General features: G+C 40.5%; 1 protein-coding gene across 1 annotated transcript in view; it reads right to left on the minus strand.

Annotated features, from left to right (window-relative positions):
* The window catches only part of lcor (ligand dependent nuclear receptor corepressor), a 157,139-nt gene that overhangs the window by 27,653 nt on the left and 110,452 nt on the right, over nucleotides 1-19,034 (minus strand). Inside the window, exon 5 of the mRNA XM_041784163.1 lies at nucleotides 13,142-13,249. Coding sequence (XP_041640097.1) covers nucleotides 13,142-13,249 — 108 coding nt within the window. The remainder of the gene's footprint in view (nucleotides 1-13,141; nucleotides 13,250-19,034) is intronic.

Here is a 19,034-nt window from a genome sequence, read left to right on the forward strand (position 1 = left end):
CAGGAGTACTGGGATGGGAGCTACAGACCCATGCAGGAGTACTGGGATGGGAGCTGCAGACCCATGCAGGACTACTGGGATGGGAGCTGCAGACCCATGCAGGACTACTGGGATGGGAGCTGCAGACCCACGCAGGAGTACTGGGATGGGAGCTACAGACCCATGCAGGAGTACTGGGATGGGAGCTGCAGACCCATGCAGGACTACTGGGATGGGAGCTACAGACCCATGCAGGAGTACTGGGATGGGAGCTGCAGACCCATGCAGGAGTACTGGGATGGGAGCTACAGACCCATGCAGGAGTACTGGGATGGGAGCTACAGACCCATGCAGGACTACTGGGATGGGAGCTACAGACCCATGCATGAGTACTGGGATGGGAGCTACAGACCCATGCAGGACTCTACTGGGATGGGAGCTGCAGACCCATGCAGGACTCTACTGGGATGGGAGCTGCAGACCCATGCAGGAGTACTGGGATGGGAGCTGCAGACCCATGCAGGAGTACTGGGATGGGAGCTACAGACCCATGCAGGACTCTACTGGGATGGGAGCTGCAGACCCATGCAGGACTCTACTGGGATGGGAGCTGCAGACCCATGCAGGAGTACTGGGATGGGAGCTACAGACCCATGCAGGAGTACTGGGATGGGAGCTGCCATTTGTCGAGTCAAAGTTCTTTACATCATCATTAAGAGAAAAAGAAGCACAAAAATGTTGCTTTAACTAAATAAGAGCTTCTATTTAGTTTAGATGTCTTTGTTTTGATGTGCCAGTTCAGAATTATCAGCTGTCAATAAATGTAAAAGAGAGGCTTCTTCTGGACCTTTGGGGTTCTTTAAACCCTCTGAACTCTCCTGGCTAACTAAAACTGCTGAAGGCCATCAGTCAGAGAAAGTTAAGCCCAAAAAAACCCGAAATGAATAAGTAATAAAGGGATTAGACAGCCAGATAGGCTCACACTTTCATAGTAGACCAGTCTGCTAAAAAAAAGAAGGCATCCACTGTGTGAAAATCAGGAGGACACCAACTGAATTAGCCGTTTTAGCGTGCAACAAGTAGCAGAGGAGCGTCCCGAGCCTGGGAAATCTGCTCAGATGTTCAACCAAACTTTCCATTAAACCTCCTGCTGTGATAAAACAAACCCACATCAAACAGCGGTCACTGATCTCATTGGTTAATTCAACCTCAGCAAAAACAGCGACGACACATTTGTTAATAATGCATTAATCTGGCGCTGTCCCAGATAAGTCAGCTGCACTTATCTCTGCAGGACCAGCAGCCGTATCATTCAGACTCATCCATGCATGCCATCCAGTCAAACCTTAATTCCTCCAAACAATACATCAGCCCGAAAATCTAATCCTGCTGAAATAATCCAAAAACCACGTCTCTATACAGCTCCATATATACCACGCTTAATCCGGCCTATTGAGTATGATTACGGCGGCGTGGACTGAGGTACATTTCCCAGCATTCATCCTGCTTTTAACTCTTTCCTCCTTAAATTACTTCTGCTGTTTTATCCTCTTTTGTCCTCGTTTTTCTGTTGCTCTCATCGCTTGTTTTCCTTTTTATCACATTGTGCCGCCAGCTAAAGGAGCCACAAAGTAAAAGTGTGAAAAACGCTGCGAAGCACTGCTGATCTCTCTGATTGGTGCTTTTGAACTTTTGTTTTCGTGTTGGCAAACAAAACCCGAGCCGTCCTGAAGATACAGCCTGAATGTGACTTATCATCAGATCATTTCTGCCGCTTATTTCAGGAGTTTACGCCTTCACTGTTGGTTTAGACGCCCTGCTTTAAACATCTACCACAACAGACTGGTTTGTGAGAAAACCAGTTCATTAATCTAACTGGACCACCATCCAAGGAAAACCACTTTACTGATGGAAGGATGTCCAACTGATACAGCGGTGGTAGATCTTGTTAACACGTTAGTAAGCAGACCGTTGTTGGACATCTTTTAAACTCAACCAGTAGGCCGTCTGAGAGGCAGTGGGGGTTTTCCTGCATGAACATCTTCTGTTCATTAGTTGGAGGCTTTATAGTTTGTGTTTTATTGCTCTAGCCCAGTGTTACTCAAGCCAAGAGACAAACTATTGAAAAATACCTTTACATGAGCCACAGTGTAAGTGGTGAAAAAAAGGGTTATAGTGGCCATAAAAATAAGTTAAAACTGGAAAAAATGGTCATAAAGCGGCAAAAATTTGGCAAAAACTGTATGAAGAGGGCCAAAAATGGCTAAAAGTAGCAAAAAGGTAGAAAAATGGGTGAAAAGCAGCAAAAAGTGGCACAAAGGGGCAAAACAGAACGGGGGAGGGTGGCATTAACCCTTAGAGCTCACAGCTGTTTTTTTTTTTTCACCATCATGTCTCGTCTGGACTTTCTGTCTTTAAAAGTTTCTAAAACACCAACGCTGTGGTGAACAGTCCAGCTCTTTTCTTTTTTTCAGGACAACCTGGGCTTTAAGAATATTTCTCCTACAGTAATGTCACTGGAATTTCTAAGAGGTTATAGGACTCTAAAGACAACAGAAAAAACCAACGGAATTAGGGTTAGGGTAGATTTTATTTAAAACACAGAAAACATTCGTGAGCCTTTTCTGTGCCCAGACTCGTTCTCCATCTCTTGAGGACGCAGCGGTGAAAAAATAAACTCTCTGTGACCAACGGTTCTTTAAAACATCTACATACTGTTAGGAATCAGCATGATGGATGCAGTTCCTCTTCTGTTCTCTTCTCTGTAAATTGTTTCGGACTGGTTTTCATGTGGGAAATAAACACTGGGTTAAGCTGTGTTGGAATGTCCGACAGTCTTGAATGCACCATGACAGCAGTGCACCTTTAAATGACGTCACAAGACTCAGGTAGTGGGGAACGCTGCCACTGAGAGAAGACGCCAACTCGGACTCCACAGCAAACCAAACCCCATGGACTCGACTGAAACCTGTCATTGTTTTTGAGTTACATCCCAACCAAACAAAAAGTGAACTGAAAGAACGCTTGGGCTCGCCGAACCACGCAACGCTTGCAGGACGAACTAGGCCAGAGGCCCTGACGACAGCGGCAGGTGAGCGTTCCCAGCTTGTGTTTCCAACACTGAAAACCAGTCCTGCTTTCCTCCATCTTCTCCTTTAATACGCTAGCTGTTAGGGCTTTAGTTTCTGGCATTATCTATTTACCCGGGTTTAACCCGTAACAATCTATACAGAGAAAACGTCCATGCACTGTTGCACTCAGATTCATTTGTGCCATTCCTCTAAGCAGTAGAGACGCAACTGGTTGACTGCAACTCCCACAATGCATTGCAGTAAACAATATGGTGATGTCCTGGGCAAAAAGCCACAGTTAATGATTGAAAATTGATTAAAAGTGGATAAAAAGGCGCTCATCATCGGATCTAACAATGTAGGTTCAATCTGTAAAGAGGCTGAAAAGTTCCTGAAGTTCCAGGCTGGTAAGAACGTTTCCTGCCGAGACACTGATGGTAGCAAACAAATGGCAAGAAAGTCAGCTTTCAGAGGAAAGAAAGAGTGAGCGTCTATGACTTATGGTTCAAACGTTATCACCGTTGTTATAAACTCGTCACAGTTTGTGATTTAAGACCGTCCTCAGAGACCCCGGAAAGTCAGCCAAGATCTGGGCTCAGTAGAAAATGTTCAGTAAGAGCTACGGATGCTTGGAGAACATGATCAGAAAGGCACAACAGAGAGCTTTCAGATAAAAAAACTATGAAGTTTCTATGACCTACAGGTCAAAGGTTACTGAGGGATTTATAAAGGAACGTGCCTGTGGCACGGATCTGTGCCGAGTGAGCTCTAAGGGTTCGATATAGAACTGAAAACATCTTCATTGGGCGAAAAAGTGTCAAAAAACGGTAAAAAAGGGGGAAAAACTGCAAATTGATAAAAGCAGGACAAAAGAGGGAAAAACTTGTGAAAAGTGCCAAAAAATGGGAAAAAGTGGCAAAAATGCACCGAAAGCAGCAAAACTTGATTTAATGTGGCAAAACTGGAAAAATAGTCGAAGAAAATAACGGACAAAATCATGAAAGTTGGTAATTAAAGCCTTCTGTATGAGAGTGGGAGACAGACGGGATCATGTGACCTGGGATGGATCATTCCTGAGGTCAAAGTTCCTTTTTGAAGCTTTTCTGTGTGAATATTTGACATTTAGACTATCACTGCTCCAGCAGATCATTTTGGATCATTCCAACAAAACTTTATAAATAAACAGCGTTAACAAGACAAAACGTTCTTCAGAAGCGCTGGAAATGTGACAGCCGAGTCAAACCGAGAAAACAAACGCTGTCAGGAGCTTTTTGTTCTGAGATTTGTTTGGCTGTGAAAAACTGCTTTAGATGAGAAAAGACGTCCTTCACTGTAAAATCAGATATTAACTCAGTCTGCAACAACACAACTCTCGAAAACATCTGTTTAAGAGTATTTAGACTGTTTTACGGCTGCGGCATAAATCCTCCATGTCAAAGCTGCTCTGCTGTCGGCAGTAAACGCTCTGAACCGAGCAGAAAGTCGACACTTGATTCACAGATAACAGAGAATACAGGGACGATGTGAATGAAACTAGACTGCACCTTTATGCTGATGACACTGTGGTGTATCCAGCATGAATATTAGATTTCCTTGAACGGTGTGTATGCATTTTTAAATGTTTCAGTGTTTTGATAAAGTGTTACACTCGCACTGTTTGTGACCAAAAATGGCAGCAGAGATAAATTCTGATTTAGAAAATGTACAGTCACATTTTTCCAGCTTTTTTCTTTAAAGGCCAGTCTGAGGATCTCAGACTGGCTACATCAGTGTTTTCCTTTAAATGCTTTTTAAAAACACATCTTTATGGGAAAGTTTTCTTGTGAACTGTTTTATCCACCATCCCTTGTCTATAGGATTGTTTTTCCTTTGGTCAAGGTTTCAATATTTCATCCCATTTTTTTCTTTTCTTTGTGTTCTTCTATTTAGTCCGTCAAACTTGTAACTACATTTTATTCTTTTTTTTAAAAAATCAATGATTATTTTTCTTTTTATTGTTTTTCACTGATGAACTTTGATGTTTTTGTGAAGCACTTTGTGACGTTGGTTTTGATAAGTGCTATATGAATAAACATGATTATTATTATTATTATTATTATTATTATTATGTTATTATTAGTGCAAACACATCGGTGTTGGTAATGTGAGAACACACACAAAAAGGAGTGTTTTAAATATACTGCATGCAGAATGAATTTCCTTGAAGGGAAATATCACAGCCTTCAATACAACTACTTTGATATTTATGTATTTTTTTTAGTTTTATTATTTTTAAGAAATTTTTACACTCTGTGTAATCGTGACCAAAAACAAATGTTATACATAGAAATAATACACATTAAATATTTTTTAAACTATTTTGCATTAAATCTTCAATCACATATCAGACTTGAGCAAAAATATGATCACAAATATCAAATATTTCATTTTTTTGTGGGGGGGGGGGGTTAACTCTTTAAATGCCGGTTTAAATGCAATAATCTTGACAATAATTTCTTCTTTTTTTTTTTTAGAATTTTTTTTGACATACTGCATGAAATCTGTACTTGCTTTAAGGGGATTATCACAGCATTGAATATGTTGAAAGAAAAGCTAAAACAATTCATGCATTTTTTATTTTAATATTTAAATTAACTGACAGAATAGTGGCCCTATAGGAAACCAGGTGTAAAAGATGTAATTTCCCCTCATGCCAGGTGTGGGACGATGGCTGACATTTAATAATGAAAAAAAGAAAGGAAGTAAAAACTGGAAATTTCTGCAGTGACTCCAGAATAAAAGTCCAATATCATCAGTAGGGCTGAGCGATTTGGGAACATATTCTGTGATTTTTTTAAACATGTATTTATTTATTTATTGGATGCATGGCTTTATGGAACTATAAACCACTGAACTGAAACATGAAGGAGGATAAATTGTGGTTTAATTGAGCTTTAATGGACATTTTTGGTCCTGAACGGCCTGAGAGGTGTAAAAACCTACAGAGATAATCAGTGATGTTTTACAGGCTCTGATATTAAAATTTCAAAATTCTGTTAAAAAAGGCACCTCCCAAAATGTTTGTCAGCATTAACACTGTCAAAAATAAAACCCATAAAACAACAAATCACCAGAAAAGCTCAGCGCCCCCTATAGGTTAATGCTGAGTTAGCGGACATTTCGCTGACTGTCAGCTGCTCGTTGATGTTTGAGGTTTGTTGTATTTTATGTGAAATACTGTGCTGTGTTTGCCAGGTCTTCCTCTTTATCTGGTTAAATTCAGGAGAATAAAGGTCCTGTATTTGGCACATATAAATATTTAACTTCAGTGATTTGGCAGCCTGTGACTGCATGGATCACAGGCCGCCGTAAAGCCGTGCCGTGGCGTGTGTGCAGGTGTTGTTGCCATTTGTTGTTTGCGATAGATTGCCTAATCCTTTGTTAATGTTATTTGACTTCTTTGCTCCACCTAAGCATCTCTCGTTGTAATCCCTGCCACTGAAATGATGTTGTTGACATAGCAATAACAGAGATTAAACTGTGTGCTGAAAATCTGCGTTCTGTCAAACATCCAAGAGCAATTAACAGATTCACCGGGTTATTCTGGGAAGCAGATACAGTGTGTGGCCTTTTGCCCGCTCTGCCACAATCAAACAAGCCTGAAATAAAGAGAGCACTCAGGAAGCGGCTTTATCTTCCTGGAAGTGTGCCCTAATTATGCAGCTCCATTTTGACAGGAGCGGGTTTAATGCAGCCACCTCCGGAGTCTCGGGGGAAACCGTCTCGGGGAGTCTTTTACTCGAGGAAATGCCTTTTGTGAAGCGGCGCAGGCTTGTAAAAGTTAGACGGCGGGGCTCGCTCTGCTGGTACAAAGACACGTTCGGGGTCTGGCTTCGCTATCATGGGGCTGACAGAGCGATCCGGCAGCTGTGAGGCTTTTTTAGGAACGTTTCCATGTGCAGTTGAGGAATTCTGCCTTCCAGCCTGCCAGAGGAAGTTTGGCTGCGGCTCACATTTCTTCATGAAGGTGTGCGGTGAATCTTGGATTATTAGAACGCTCTAGTTTTAAAGGTAGAAGGAAAACTTCTTTTAATTGTTCCTAAACCTTTATTTTAGACCTCTGAGGTCCTTGAGTGCTTCCTTTACAAATGTGTCTCCCATGTGTTTTTCTAATCAGCCAATCACAATGCAGCAACCAAAGCATTTAAGCGTTGATGTGGTCAATATGACCGTCTCAAACTGAGCGTCTAAACGGAGCAGAGAGGTGGTTTGTTGAACGTGCCCTAGTTGTTGGTCTCAGTATTCCCCAAACTACGGATTTTCCCACCATCAGGTTCAACAAAAGGAGACGACAGGGTTCTGGAAAAACCCCGCCTGGTCTGAAGAGTCCTGATTCCTGCTGGTGGAAACGACATCCTGCCTTCAGACTGGAGGTGTAACAGTGTCGCCCTGGCAGTCTGGACGTCCCACCTCGAGATACTAGATGTTTGATTGATGAGCTATGTGCTGCAGTCATCAAGCTTAAAACAAAAAAGTCTTAAGATTCCTGAAGGTTTAATTAATCTAGAATATGTGAAAGATGCCAACTATGCTCCATGATAGTCTAATTTATGAGATGCACTGTTTTATAAAGCTAAAGAAGAAAACAAACAGGTTTCATAGCAGAAATGTTCTCTGCTCCTCTCTGCAGATCTAGATCCAGATTCTGCTTTACTTTATCCTGATAATTTGGTCTGAGTTTAAATCTTAATGATGAAAACATCAAGGTTACAAAATTATGACAGCTCTGACAGATTTGTACGGTGGCCTTAGAGGTCAAACACAAAATTAATTAAATGGTTGCAAAAGAAATTTCACATTTAACTAGTCCAAAAATATTTTAAAAAATGCAAGAAACTGTAACTTGCAAAAATATATTATAGCTTATGCAAAAAAATACTGTACCTTCTGTTTAATACCTTGTATATTTTATCTTGTGCAAAGGTTTTAACATCTGTGAGAAATATTTTACCCTCTGCAAGATATTTGACTATTTACAGAACAATTTACCTTCTGGTTGAAATAGTTTATCGTCTGCTAAAAGTGTTTAACCTTCTACAAAATAGTTCAACCCTCTGCAAAAAATATTTTACATTGTGCTAAGTACCTTGTACATTTTAATCATGCAAAGGGTTTTACCATCTGCAAGATATTTTACCATCAGAAATGAAACTTATTACCTCTACTTAATAGGTTTTACCTTGTGCTAGTGTTAAACATTCTACAGAAAAAAATCAAAATGAATATTTAAGAATATATAAAACTAAATAATGATATATTTTATATTCTCTATAAAGTATTTTATATTCACAAAATATTTTACTTTCTGGGAAAAAATATTTTCAAAAAATATTTTACCTTCTACAAAACAGTTTGTGTTCTGCTGAAAAAAAAATTCTGTTAAAAAAAAAAAATTCTTTACAGGAAATATTTCCCCTTGCATGCAAAAAAAATGTTTTACTTATCAGAATAAAATCAATGCTCTGCAAAATACATAACCTTCAGAGAAATATTTCGACTCATAAAAAGTATTTTGCTTTATAAAATATAAATATTTATATTTAAATTCATTTTTATTAAAAATATAAATTGTCTGCAAAATATATTCTACCTTGTACAAGATATTTGCCTTGCATGCAAAAATAGTCTGCAGGTAACATTTTTCCCTTCTACTAAAATTTGTTTACTATGTTCACCTTCTCCAAATTTTCCCTCCTGCAAAATATTCCACCAACACAAAAAAACAGACTTCCCCTTGTCTGAAAAATATTTAATTTTTTGTGAAAAAGTTTCCTCTTCTTCCAAAATTTCCCCTGTGATGGTGATTTTTATTTTTTTATTTATTATTTTTAATCTTTGGTTAAAGGTTTTAAACTCTGTGTTATGTTAATGAAAATTTTTTCCACCAAATATTTTTTTACATTTGGTTAAATCTTTTTGCACCCATTTATTATTTTGCATTTGACCTTCAGGGCCACCGTAGCTATTCCTGGTTTGAAAAACACAGCAGTAAACTTTCGTGAACCGATGCAGCTGGTGTTGAAAACAGGAAGTTGTCGCTCTTATTGTTGCTGGAGTGGTTTTAAAGCAGCTCAGAGCGGTATGTACGGCAGCCCGTAATGACACATTCCTGAGCCTTATTCTGGTGATGAATGCTCTTTTTAAACTCCTCCTGACGATGTGCTGACAGTTCTGTTACTGTAGAAAAGCCGTGTTAGTGTGAGTCCCATCACGCCTGCTGTTTCTCCTTCTATATATGGCAGCTCCACAGGCAGCGCGGCCCGTGTGAGTGAAGCCAGATTGATTGGGGCCGAGCATTGATTGGACAGACGTGTGCTTCCTCCCTCCCACCCTCCCGGAAAAAACACAACACAAGCTGCCGTCTGCGGAGCTCTGCTCTGCTCTGACGCTCCGCATCGGCCTGCATCAGGACAGAACGAGATACTCTCTCAGTTTGGAGGGGAAGGCGGCAGCTCAGCGAGTATTCTGCCTTGTGTCTATTCATGGACACAAGAGTCATCCAGCATTTAGAAATGTTAATGCAGGACCACATTTCAAGTTTGAAACCTTTAGGAAATGAGTCGATTTTACTGTAAATCAAGCTGTTAGCTCTTGTTCTTCGATCTTGGAGCCCACTGTTCCTTACCCCAAAGGCCTAAGCAGTCTGGGCTTCCATGAAACCAAGGTGTTGGTGCACAGTTTCATAAACAAACCAGATAAAGAGCAGGTTTCACCAGCCTTTGCACTCTGTCACACTTTAAATTCCTGAAAACCCCCACAGAGAGACCCCAGCTGCCTGTGAGAATCACTTTTTCTTTGTTAAGTTGCTTTAGTGTCTTGCAGTAAAGGCTGATGTTGTGTTGTTCCTCCTGAGGGTTGATGTTCATCTTCCTACCACTGACAACAGCTGATAGAAACTCATCGACTCAGACAGCGCCCCCTGCAGCACTATTTTCCTGCCTCAGCTCCACTTTAAAGCAGAAAGTGAAATGACCTTGTACACAGTTTCCCACATGGCCTCTGAAAGTAATGATGGCACAGGTCGGAAAAATGGGTCGGCCTCTCTGGCCCAGATTTTAACCAATTTAGGGTCTACCTGGAGGGTATGAACGTCTTTGCTCCCGTTGTAAAACTTGGAGAAGGTTCCATGTGGCGTCCCTCAGGGATCCATCCCTGGTCCCCCGTTCTATCTACGCTTCACAAAAACTGTCAAAAATGTGTTAAAGTCCCACAAAATCACTCATCAGGGTGGGGATTTGTGTCCTCCTGAGGTAAAAGCTCCAAGGTCCAACTCTGGTAGGCTGTAGCTTTTCCAAAACTCACTGAAGGTTAAACTAAACCAGCTCCCAAAGTCCCCAGTTTAATTACCTGGAAATATTTGGAACAAATTCAATTTGTAAGCAATTTAGAGTGCTTAAGAAGTCTGAAAAAGCCTCTTAAACCATAATTAAGACGTAAACCAAAGCTGGAGTCGATTGAATGATTGCCAGAGGAGGACTTTGTCCAGTAATAACCCTGGAAAAGGCCAAAAAAATACCCAAGATGTGGCTAGTTAAATCACAGCAGTGGACTTCCTGTTGGGGTTAAGGGAAAAGTCCAAGAAGCCTGTTCTTGTCTTGAGTTACTAAAGCCCAGCAGCTTTCACACATGGAGCCCAAAGCAACGTCTCTAGTCGTCTGGATTTGAACATTTCAAGGATGGACCAGAGCGACAGTGTGTGACTGAACACCTGCAGACATCACCGCCCACAAACGTAAAAGAAACAAACATTTACACACAAATCTGCAGTTTTACATCCAATCATCACAAAAAAAAAGATTTTCCACAAATCCTAAAGCAGTTACCTGCTGCAAACATTATACAATTCTGACAAATGAACTTCAACATCTGCATGAGATCAGTGAGAAGATAAAAACATCCAGCTTTTAAAAATTGCAATTATTTTTTTTTCGCCATGAAAAAGGAAGTAGTTTTACCAGAATAGAGCAAATAATCTTAGCAGAGTGGATTACAATCTGTTAAAACGGCACTCTGAGGGAAGTACAAGTCACTTTATTCTATTTTTTTCATCTTTACTTAGTTTTAAGAGACAGCGGTGTTTACTTTCCTAGAAACCCAGTCAAATTCCCACAAATGCAACAACAACCACATTTGCTTAAAGCTGTTACATTTGTGGGAAGGTTAAAATCGCCAGCTTTAAAAGTTATAATAATTTCAGACAAATGTCAAATACACATGAAAACTACACTGGCCACGGTTACATGATGTTTTTTAACTCGGAATTAAAGTATTCTCCTTAGGTTTACATGGAAACAGTCATTCCAAATTGAGGTTTACATGGAAAACACGTTAAATCGCCTTTATTCAATTCTGCTGAAGGTCTGGGGGTTGGGAAGGGTTCTGATTGGACAGGGGGCGGACGTGACGTATTTACGTCTAAACAAACTAGAAAGGTCCGCATTGTTATGCTTCCGTCCATCCACTCTTTTCATCATATCCGTATCTTCCAAGGCTCTTATTAAATAAATTGTCTCGGCTCGATTCCAACGCTTGCTTCGCGCGGCCATCCTGGAATATGTGCCCGCTAGCGCAAAATATGTGCGTCATCGCGACAGGACAAGGGAACGAGGGGCAGTAATGCACCGAAGTGATGGATGCCAACCGCCATAAAACCCAAGAAGAAGAAGAAGACAAGGGAACGAGCATGTGCAGAACGACCGGAATTAAAGCTGAATGAACGTTTACATGATGGAGGAATTATTCAGTTCGGATTTAAAATCAGAAGAAACTAGCCACTCACTTCAGATTTAAGTTTGATTCAGAAAGGTCATTTTCATTCAAATTAGGTGTTTACAAGGACTTTTTAAAGAGGATTTAATTTTTATTCAGAATTAAAGGGGAATTAAAGCTCCCATGTAGACGTAGCCACTGTAAAACTAGATTAGTTGAGCTTACTCACAAAAATATGGAAACTCATTGCCAAAAAGTAATAAGTAAACTACACTTTTGTGAGTTAAAAAAACTTCAATTATCAGTTATTTTAGGTGCTCAAACCTGAAATTCTGAGCTTTTCAACAAACAAAATAAATTCATACAAATGTAATAACTGTTACATTTACAGGGATTTATTACATTTTTGGAAAGTAATAATTTCCCAAAGGAAATGTAATATGAACATGAAAAAAAGTCATTTTTTGTTGTAGTTTTGTACAACTGCCACTCGTGCTCAAGTCAAATAAAAAAACCTAGTCGTGGTATTTTTTTTTTTTTTTTTTTGTTCGTCATGAAAAAGGAAGTAGCTTTTATGAAAGTCCTTAAAAGTCACATATTATGTAAAATACATTTTTTCAGGCTTTTCTAACACAAAGATGGGCCCCTGTCCTGTCCACAATCCCCTCAAGTACCAGAAAAATCCATTCCCACTCCTCCCTTTCTCCACCTTTCAGAAAATGTGTGCTGAAACAAGCCGTTGTCAGATTTTCCCCTCATGATGTCATGTGGGGAGTTAGCCCCGCCCCCTGGCCAGATGTCCTTCCCAACTTAAAAGAGAGGGGTTTTTAGACATGCAGAAATACGATACTGGAGTGTTTTTTCAGCAGCAGACTTCACAGGCATGTTTTGGGGACCTCTGAGACCGATATAAACTTGTTTTAAAAGAGTAAAATATGAGACCTTTAAGATGCTGATAAAACCATGAATCTTAGCAGGGTGGATTACAACGTGTCAAACAGCACTCTGGAGGAGTTTAGTAACGGCGAGTGCAAAGCTTTGTGAGTTTTTAGGCACGTTAGGGGGCAAACAAAAAAAAAAGAGAATAAGAACTCCTTCAGGTAAACTTCATAGTTTTGTTTTGGTCACATTAATGAAAAGTCCTGGAGGGCAAAAAGAGTTTAGAGTAATAGCAGCTAAAATTGAGTGAGCACTCCTGATATTTACTGATTTCCCTTTGGAATCAAAGATTGTCTGACTGATCTCTGCTGAGTGATCGTCCCTAACATATCTCAGACATTTATGACCATATGGACTCTGAAAATAGAGTAAATCAGCTGATAACGACTGTGCTTTTTCTTTACCTTTTCTGTGGAACACAGCATTGAGGAAGTCTTGGGCCTGTCTCTCCAGCCGGCTGATCCGAGACTGCTCCTGTTTGAAGTCTTCACACTCCGACAGCACCTGGCTGCCTCCGCCGTTCTCGACGCTGTGATCCTACATTCAAACACAGAACATGTCTGAGTGAAAACCTGAACCTTCAGAAGGTGGCCCCCCTCACAGTCCAGAGCATCACTCCCTCCTACTCCCCTCATGTTTGTCTTGATTGTTTGACCCTGTGCAGTGGTACATGGCCATGTTTGTGCGCTGGAGCCACGGGCCTGAAATGGGCCGATTGTGCTACAAGAATATAGATGCTTGTAATGATTTTTTCTTTCCCATTTGAGCAAAGCAAGAGTGGCGGTCTGTGCTCTAAGTCGACAGAACACAATCTAGTAGCTGGACTGCAACCCAGTAAGTCACTTTTCAAATCTGTGCCCAGTGACTGGCCCTGGTCCAATAGTGAAAGTACAAACAATACATCAGGAGTTTATGAACATATGGGGGATTTTTTCAGAAAATAACACAGCTGTGATCCTCTTCCACTAGCATGCAGCCGACAGGCAGAGCAGGAACAGAAATAGAGCAGGTGCTTTATTTCTTTCTTGATTGTGGTGAAATAAGGAAAAGGAAATAAGGCAGCTGTTTACAGAACCAGACTACGTCTCTCCTCGTACCAAAATTTGAGTGGATCTTGAAGGACCCCTGGAAATAAACAGTTTCTAACAATTTGCACCAAAAGTCACAAATGGCAGACTTCCTGTTGATTTGGCCTGATGGGTCCTGGGGGGTTTTATGTAAGTCCTATCATTATGCATCTCCCTGCCAGCGGTGGGGGGCACCACTAAGCCTAAAAATTCTTATCAGTCGTCTGCTGTTACCATTGGAAATTTTGGGTTAAGTTTCAGGGCTGTAAAAGTTTTTAAACACCAGAAAAATACTTCCTGTTACATGGCGAACAAAAATAAATCACTTTGGCCACAGCATTAGATGCAGCATTGTGGTCATTTCAGTGAAAGTTTATGAAGATCGTTAGATTAATCTGAGCAATTTTGAGTGGGATAAGATTAGCAGCATCAGAATTTTTAGGTAATATTGAAGATGCAGCAACTTCCTGTCACCAGTAGTGGGCTACATGCCAGCAGTTCTGAGAGTAACAAAACACAGTGTAGATGCTTCAAGAGTTTCTTTTGTAAAGGAATAAAGAGTAAATAGAAATAACGCAACTTTAAAATATAAGGTTGATCGAGGAACCCTTAGAAATGGTCAGTTTCTTACATGTTGTACCCTAAAGTTGAAGTGGAGGACTTCCTGTTGATTCGGTGATATGGATCCATTAGGTTTTTGTTGGTCATGAGATGATACATAAGCCTTAATTTCACATAATTTTGTAATCCTAAGTCAAACAAGCTGCAGGGGCTCCATTTTTAAAATACTGCAGGTGGTACCACAGAACAATGTAGTCACACTCACTTTTAAAATTCATATCAATCATCTCTCTTAGATTTTCTTTGTAAAGTTTCCTGTATGGTCAAGATTTCTAAGCCCCTTAAAATTGCACTTGTTTCATGGCGAACAACAAATCGCCATGGATGTCTTTCATAGTGGTGCTGAAAGAAGTTCTTAGGATGTACCTGAGCAAATTTGAGTTAAATTTGATTCCCAGCATTGGAACTGTAGCTCATAATGTACCAAAAGCTTGGAGAGTAACAACAAGAGCTTTTTGAGGTAAGAGGTCACGTCTCTTTTAGTTGTAAACCAAATTTTGAGTTTTACACAAAAGGACCCTTAAAAATGGCCAGTGTCTCACATTTTTGTACTAAAAATGTAAACGTCAGACTTCCTGTTGATTGGGTGATAGGGGTCTCTAGGCTTTTTGAAGGTCCTAGGATGTTACATATGTCCACCAAATCTCATTATCCTGTCAAACATGGGGCAGGCGCTGAATTTTTCAAATATATTAGAAGGCACCACTAAGCTATTTAGCCACACCCACGGACAAAATTATTCTGAATTATTTCCTTTTGCCACTGGATTTTTTGGCAAGCATTCAGGTCCCTTAAAAAACAACTTCCTGTTACATGGCAAGAAAAACCCAACCCCAGCATTTTTTGTTTGAAGAATTATTGTGGTTGAAGCAAGTATTTGGGTGAACCTAGGCAAATTTAAGTGGGATTTGATTAATATCAGGAATATAGGTAATACTGCAGAAGCAGTCACTTCCTGTTGCCAGTAAGTGGCGTTTTGCCAACAGGTTGGAGAGAAACAACAACAGTGCAGATACATCAAGAGTTTCTTTTTCATTGAAGCAAAACTAAAGGGAAATAAGGAAGTGCTCTGCAGTAATGGATTAGGTCTCTCCAAGTAGTGAACCATATTTTAATAGAAATGGCCAATTGGTCCCATTTTGTAGCCAAAATTTTAACTGGCTAACTTCCTTTTTCTTCTTCTTCTTTTTCCTTCTGTATTTATTAACGCTCTTGTGTGCACAACTTTTACTTTTGTCCTCTATTTCTAGTGTGTTATTGTCGCCAATGGCCTGCTTTGTCTATGCTACTTTTTGCTGCTGTACATTGGAATTTGTGGGACTAATAAAAGGAATATCTTATCTCTTCCTGTAGATTTGCTGATAAAGGTCCAATAGGCTTTTTGTAGGTCCTGGGCTGATACTTGGAGTTTCTCTGTTAAGTTTCATGGCTGGTCAAGTTTCCATACCAGTTAAAATTCTACTTCCTGTTTCATGGTGAAATCGCCATAGCTACTACATTACATGTAGCATTATGGCTTTCATAGTGGTGGTTGATGAAGGTCTTATGGTGAACCTGGGCAAGTCTGAGTGGGATTCAGTTAGTGGAGTTGTAGGTAATGATATGTAACTTTCTGCCGACAGTAAAGGTTTCTTGCCAACAGGCTGGAGAGAAAGAAAAACTGCAGATGCCTTGGGAAGTTTTTATAGTGTGGACAAAAGGTGGAGGGCATTAAGGCAGCTTTCCTCTAGATCTACTCCTCTGGAGTAGATCTAGAGGAAAGCTCTACTCCTCTGGAGTAGATCTAGAAGGGCCCTCGGAAAATGCCAATTTCTCACATTTTTGCACCCAAATTTGGAATTGTTGGACTCCCTGTTGATTCGGCTCTATGGGTCTGATAGGCTTTTAGGTGCTGGTATGATAATCTGCTGTAGTGTAATAGGTTAGTTTTTGACACTGCCGTGAAATGCCTCTGTGTCCTAATGAAGGCACAGGCCTGCTTCTTAGTTGTTGCTCCGATAAAAGAAATAGCCGCTAAGTGGGAATGTGAGCTTGGCCCCTGGATGGAAGAGAGGGATTAACACCACTGATGGCGTTGGTTGTAATGAGCGTGCTGCCATTGTCTTTACAACACTAAACGGGGATTTTGAGCATGTGTATGTGTGTCTGTTCGCATTAAAGAACAGAGACGGAGCAACAAACGGAGAGTGTGTTTTTGAGGCTTTCACCGTCCCTCTCGCTCTCTTCATTCGAACCCCCCTCAGCTCTCTCTATCTGCTGGCAGTTTGCACGGCTTCAGATCAATGAATCAATGGTTCCCGCCCACTGAAGCTCCTCTGGCATTTCACAAACAAGCAGAGGGTAATAACAGGGAGACGGAGAGAGCTTTCAAGCCCTAAAGGATGAATAAAAGATGGAAATTGTGTTGAGGGAGAAGAGGAATATAATTAAGCCTGCTGCAAATTTGGTCTTATTATAATTTGCATGCTCAGAATGGCTAACATGATTATTGACCAGTCAGACAATACAGCTGAAGAGATACCAGCAGTCTCTGTTGGGCTTTGTTTAATTGATTTTGCTCAGCTGATTGATTTGGATGTGTGTTTTTTCAAATCTTATCTACAATTACTGTACGAAACAGAAGTTTGTAGCGCTTTTGTTCGAGTGTTGGCATGGTTGTGTAACGGCGAGCACAGAGAGACAGATGGGGGTTGAGTGAGGGGGGTGGTGGCGATGCAAGGATGTTTTTAGGAGACAGATGGCTGACCTCAGAGGTTGGACCAGGGTCAAGTTGAAAAACAAGCAACGGCTGAGGGAAGGACGCCCCTCCTGACTTCCTTCCCCTCCTCATTTTCTTGTTCAATCACATCCCAAAAATAAAAAAGGAAATGGAAAGAAAAAGTGGCTAAAAATATTCTCATGGTTGAGATGTTCTCTATTTCCTGACCTAACATCTCTCTTTTCTTGCTCCTGAACAATTTTTGCTGTGAAAATGTACATACTACATTTTAGTCCCTTAAGTCTCATTTTCACCCTTTCACATTTAGAGTTTTAGTCGATGAAAACCTTCAAACACCTCAGACAGGACATGAGCGTGTCCCATATCTGCTGCAGGAATCTACTACATCCATAGAGGGTGTTAGGGAGGGGCTAACCTTTAAAAACTCAGAGGGTGATTGGACACTTATTCAGGCTGTCACATGCATTAACCCTCGCTCCCTTGTCATTTTTAGCTCCATCTGTCCTTGTTTGTCCAGAAATCGGACATGCACAAAGGTGTTAACAAAAGAATCATTTTCCAACATTTTTTTTACTTTCGCTGCTTCAAATCTCTTCAACAACATAACCCTGACAACTAAAAAAAAAAATAATAATAATAATAAAAAAATCAGTGTTACACCCTTTTAATGCCAGTTATTGTCCCCTATGCCTATGACTGTGATTCAGTGAGATAGCGTCCATGCTAAACAGATGAGTCTATCAGAGCCAAAAACACGCCAGTTTTACCATCCTTTTCTCAGCCTCCTCCTCCTCTACCATATGCCAGCGAATCATATGCCAGCGAATGCATTTGTTCATGTTAGGTTTATTTTAAGGGCATATAAAATCAGAGGAAATATGTAGGATATGAATCACCAACACGCGCATTTCCACCTCTAACCAAAATGTGACCATGATTACGCTCATATATAAATTTACTGCATGTTTGAGATATGATATATTCTCTCCTATTGAGGGAAAGGACCCATGCATCCTCATGCATGTCCATCCACTTGCTATAAAGTGAGGGCAAAGTTGAAATTGTCCAAATGTCCCCCTTTCTTAGTCCCAGGCTGCAGAACTCAGAAGTAGCATTTTGGACTGTAAACACTCCACTTACAGCATGTCTGACTGTAAACATAGACGCAGATTCACACCCGAGCACACACATAGGAACACACACACTTTCCCTTACACATGTAGCTCACTCTCAGACATCCATATTTAGTGGCACCAATCGTTTCATTTAATTCTGATGATGTTTAGTGGGTGAAATAGGGCTTCAAACACTCTGAGTCCAGGGAAGAAGTCCTGCATGAAGGTGTTAAAATGGTGCGCTGGTGAAATTTAGAGCCCTGGTGATCAAGTGACTGCATAGAAAAGGTTGCTGTATGTTGTTTTGGTGCCATAGACACACAGTCAAAAAACCTGTCTTTAATGGAAGGCTATTGTCCAGATTTTGGACAAACAAGGATGGAAGGAGCTATTTGGAGTCAGTAGAGTTCTATGGGCAACCTTTTTTTTTTTTTTAGAAAAAAAAAAAAACTTTGGCCAAATTTGATGCCTCAACCTATAAACATGTGACTATCAACTCAAAATAATAATGATAAAAACGATGAATGTCCTCAAAATGGACATACTAGGATCTGAGGGTTAGGGGCCAATCAGAGCTCATCAGTGGAGTCGGCGGTAAATTACACTGTTGTTGAAGCCGCTCAGAAGAAGAGCAAAAACATCTTTCCGCCAGAAAAGTTTTCAGTGTGGTTTTTTGCACATAAAGAAATGTGGTCTGATTTGATCAAACTGCCGCTATAGCTACATCCTCAGGCTAAACCACGCCTGCAGCTACAGACTTGTTCTCCTCAAAGAC

Source organism: Cheilinus undulatus, linkage group 4 (assembly GCF_018320785.1).
Source record: "Cheilinus undulatus linkage group 4, ASM1832078v1, whole genome shotgun sequence".
In the NCBI taxonomy this organism is placed as follows: Eukaryota; Metazoa; Chordata; class Actinopteri; order Labriformes; family Labridae; genus Cheilinus; species Cheilinus undulatus.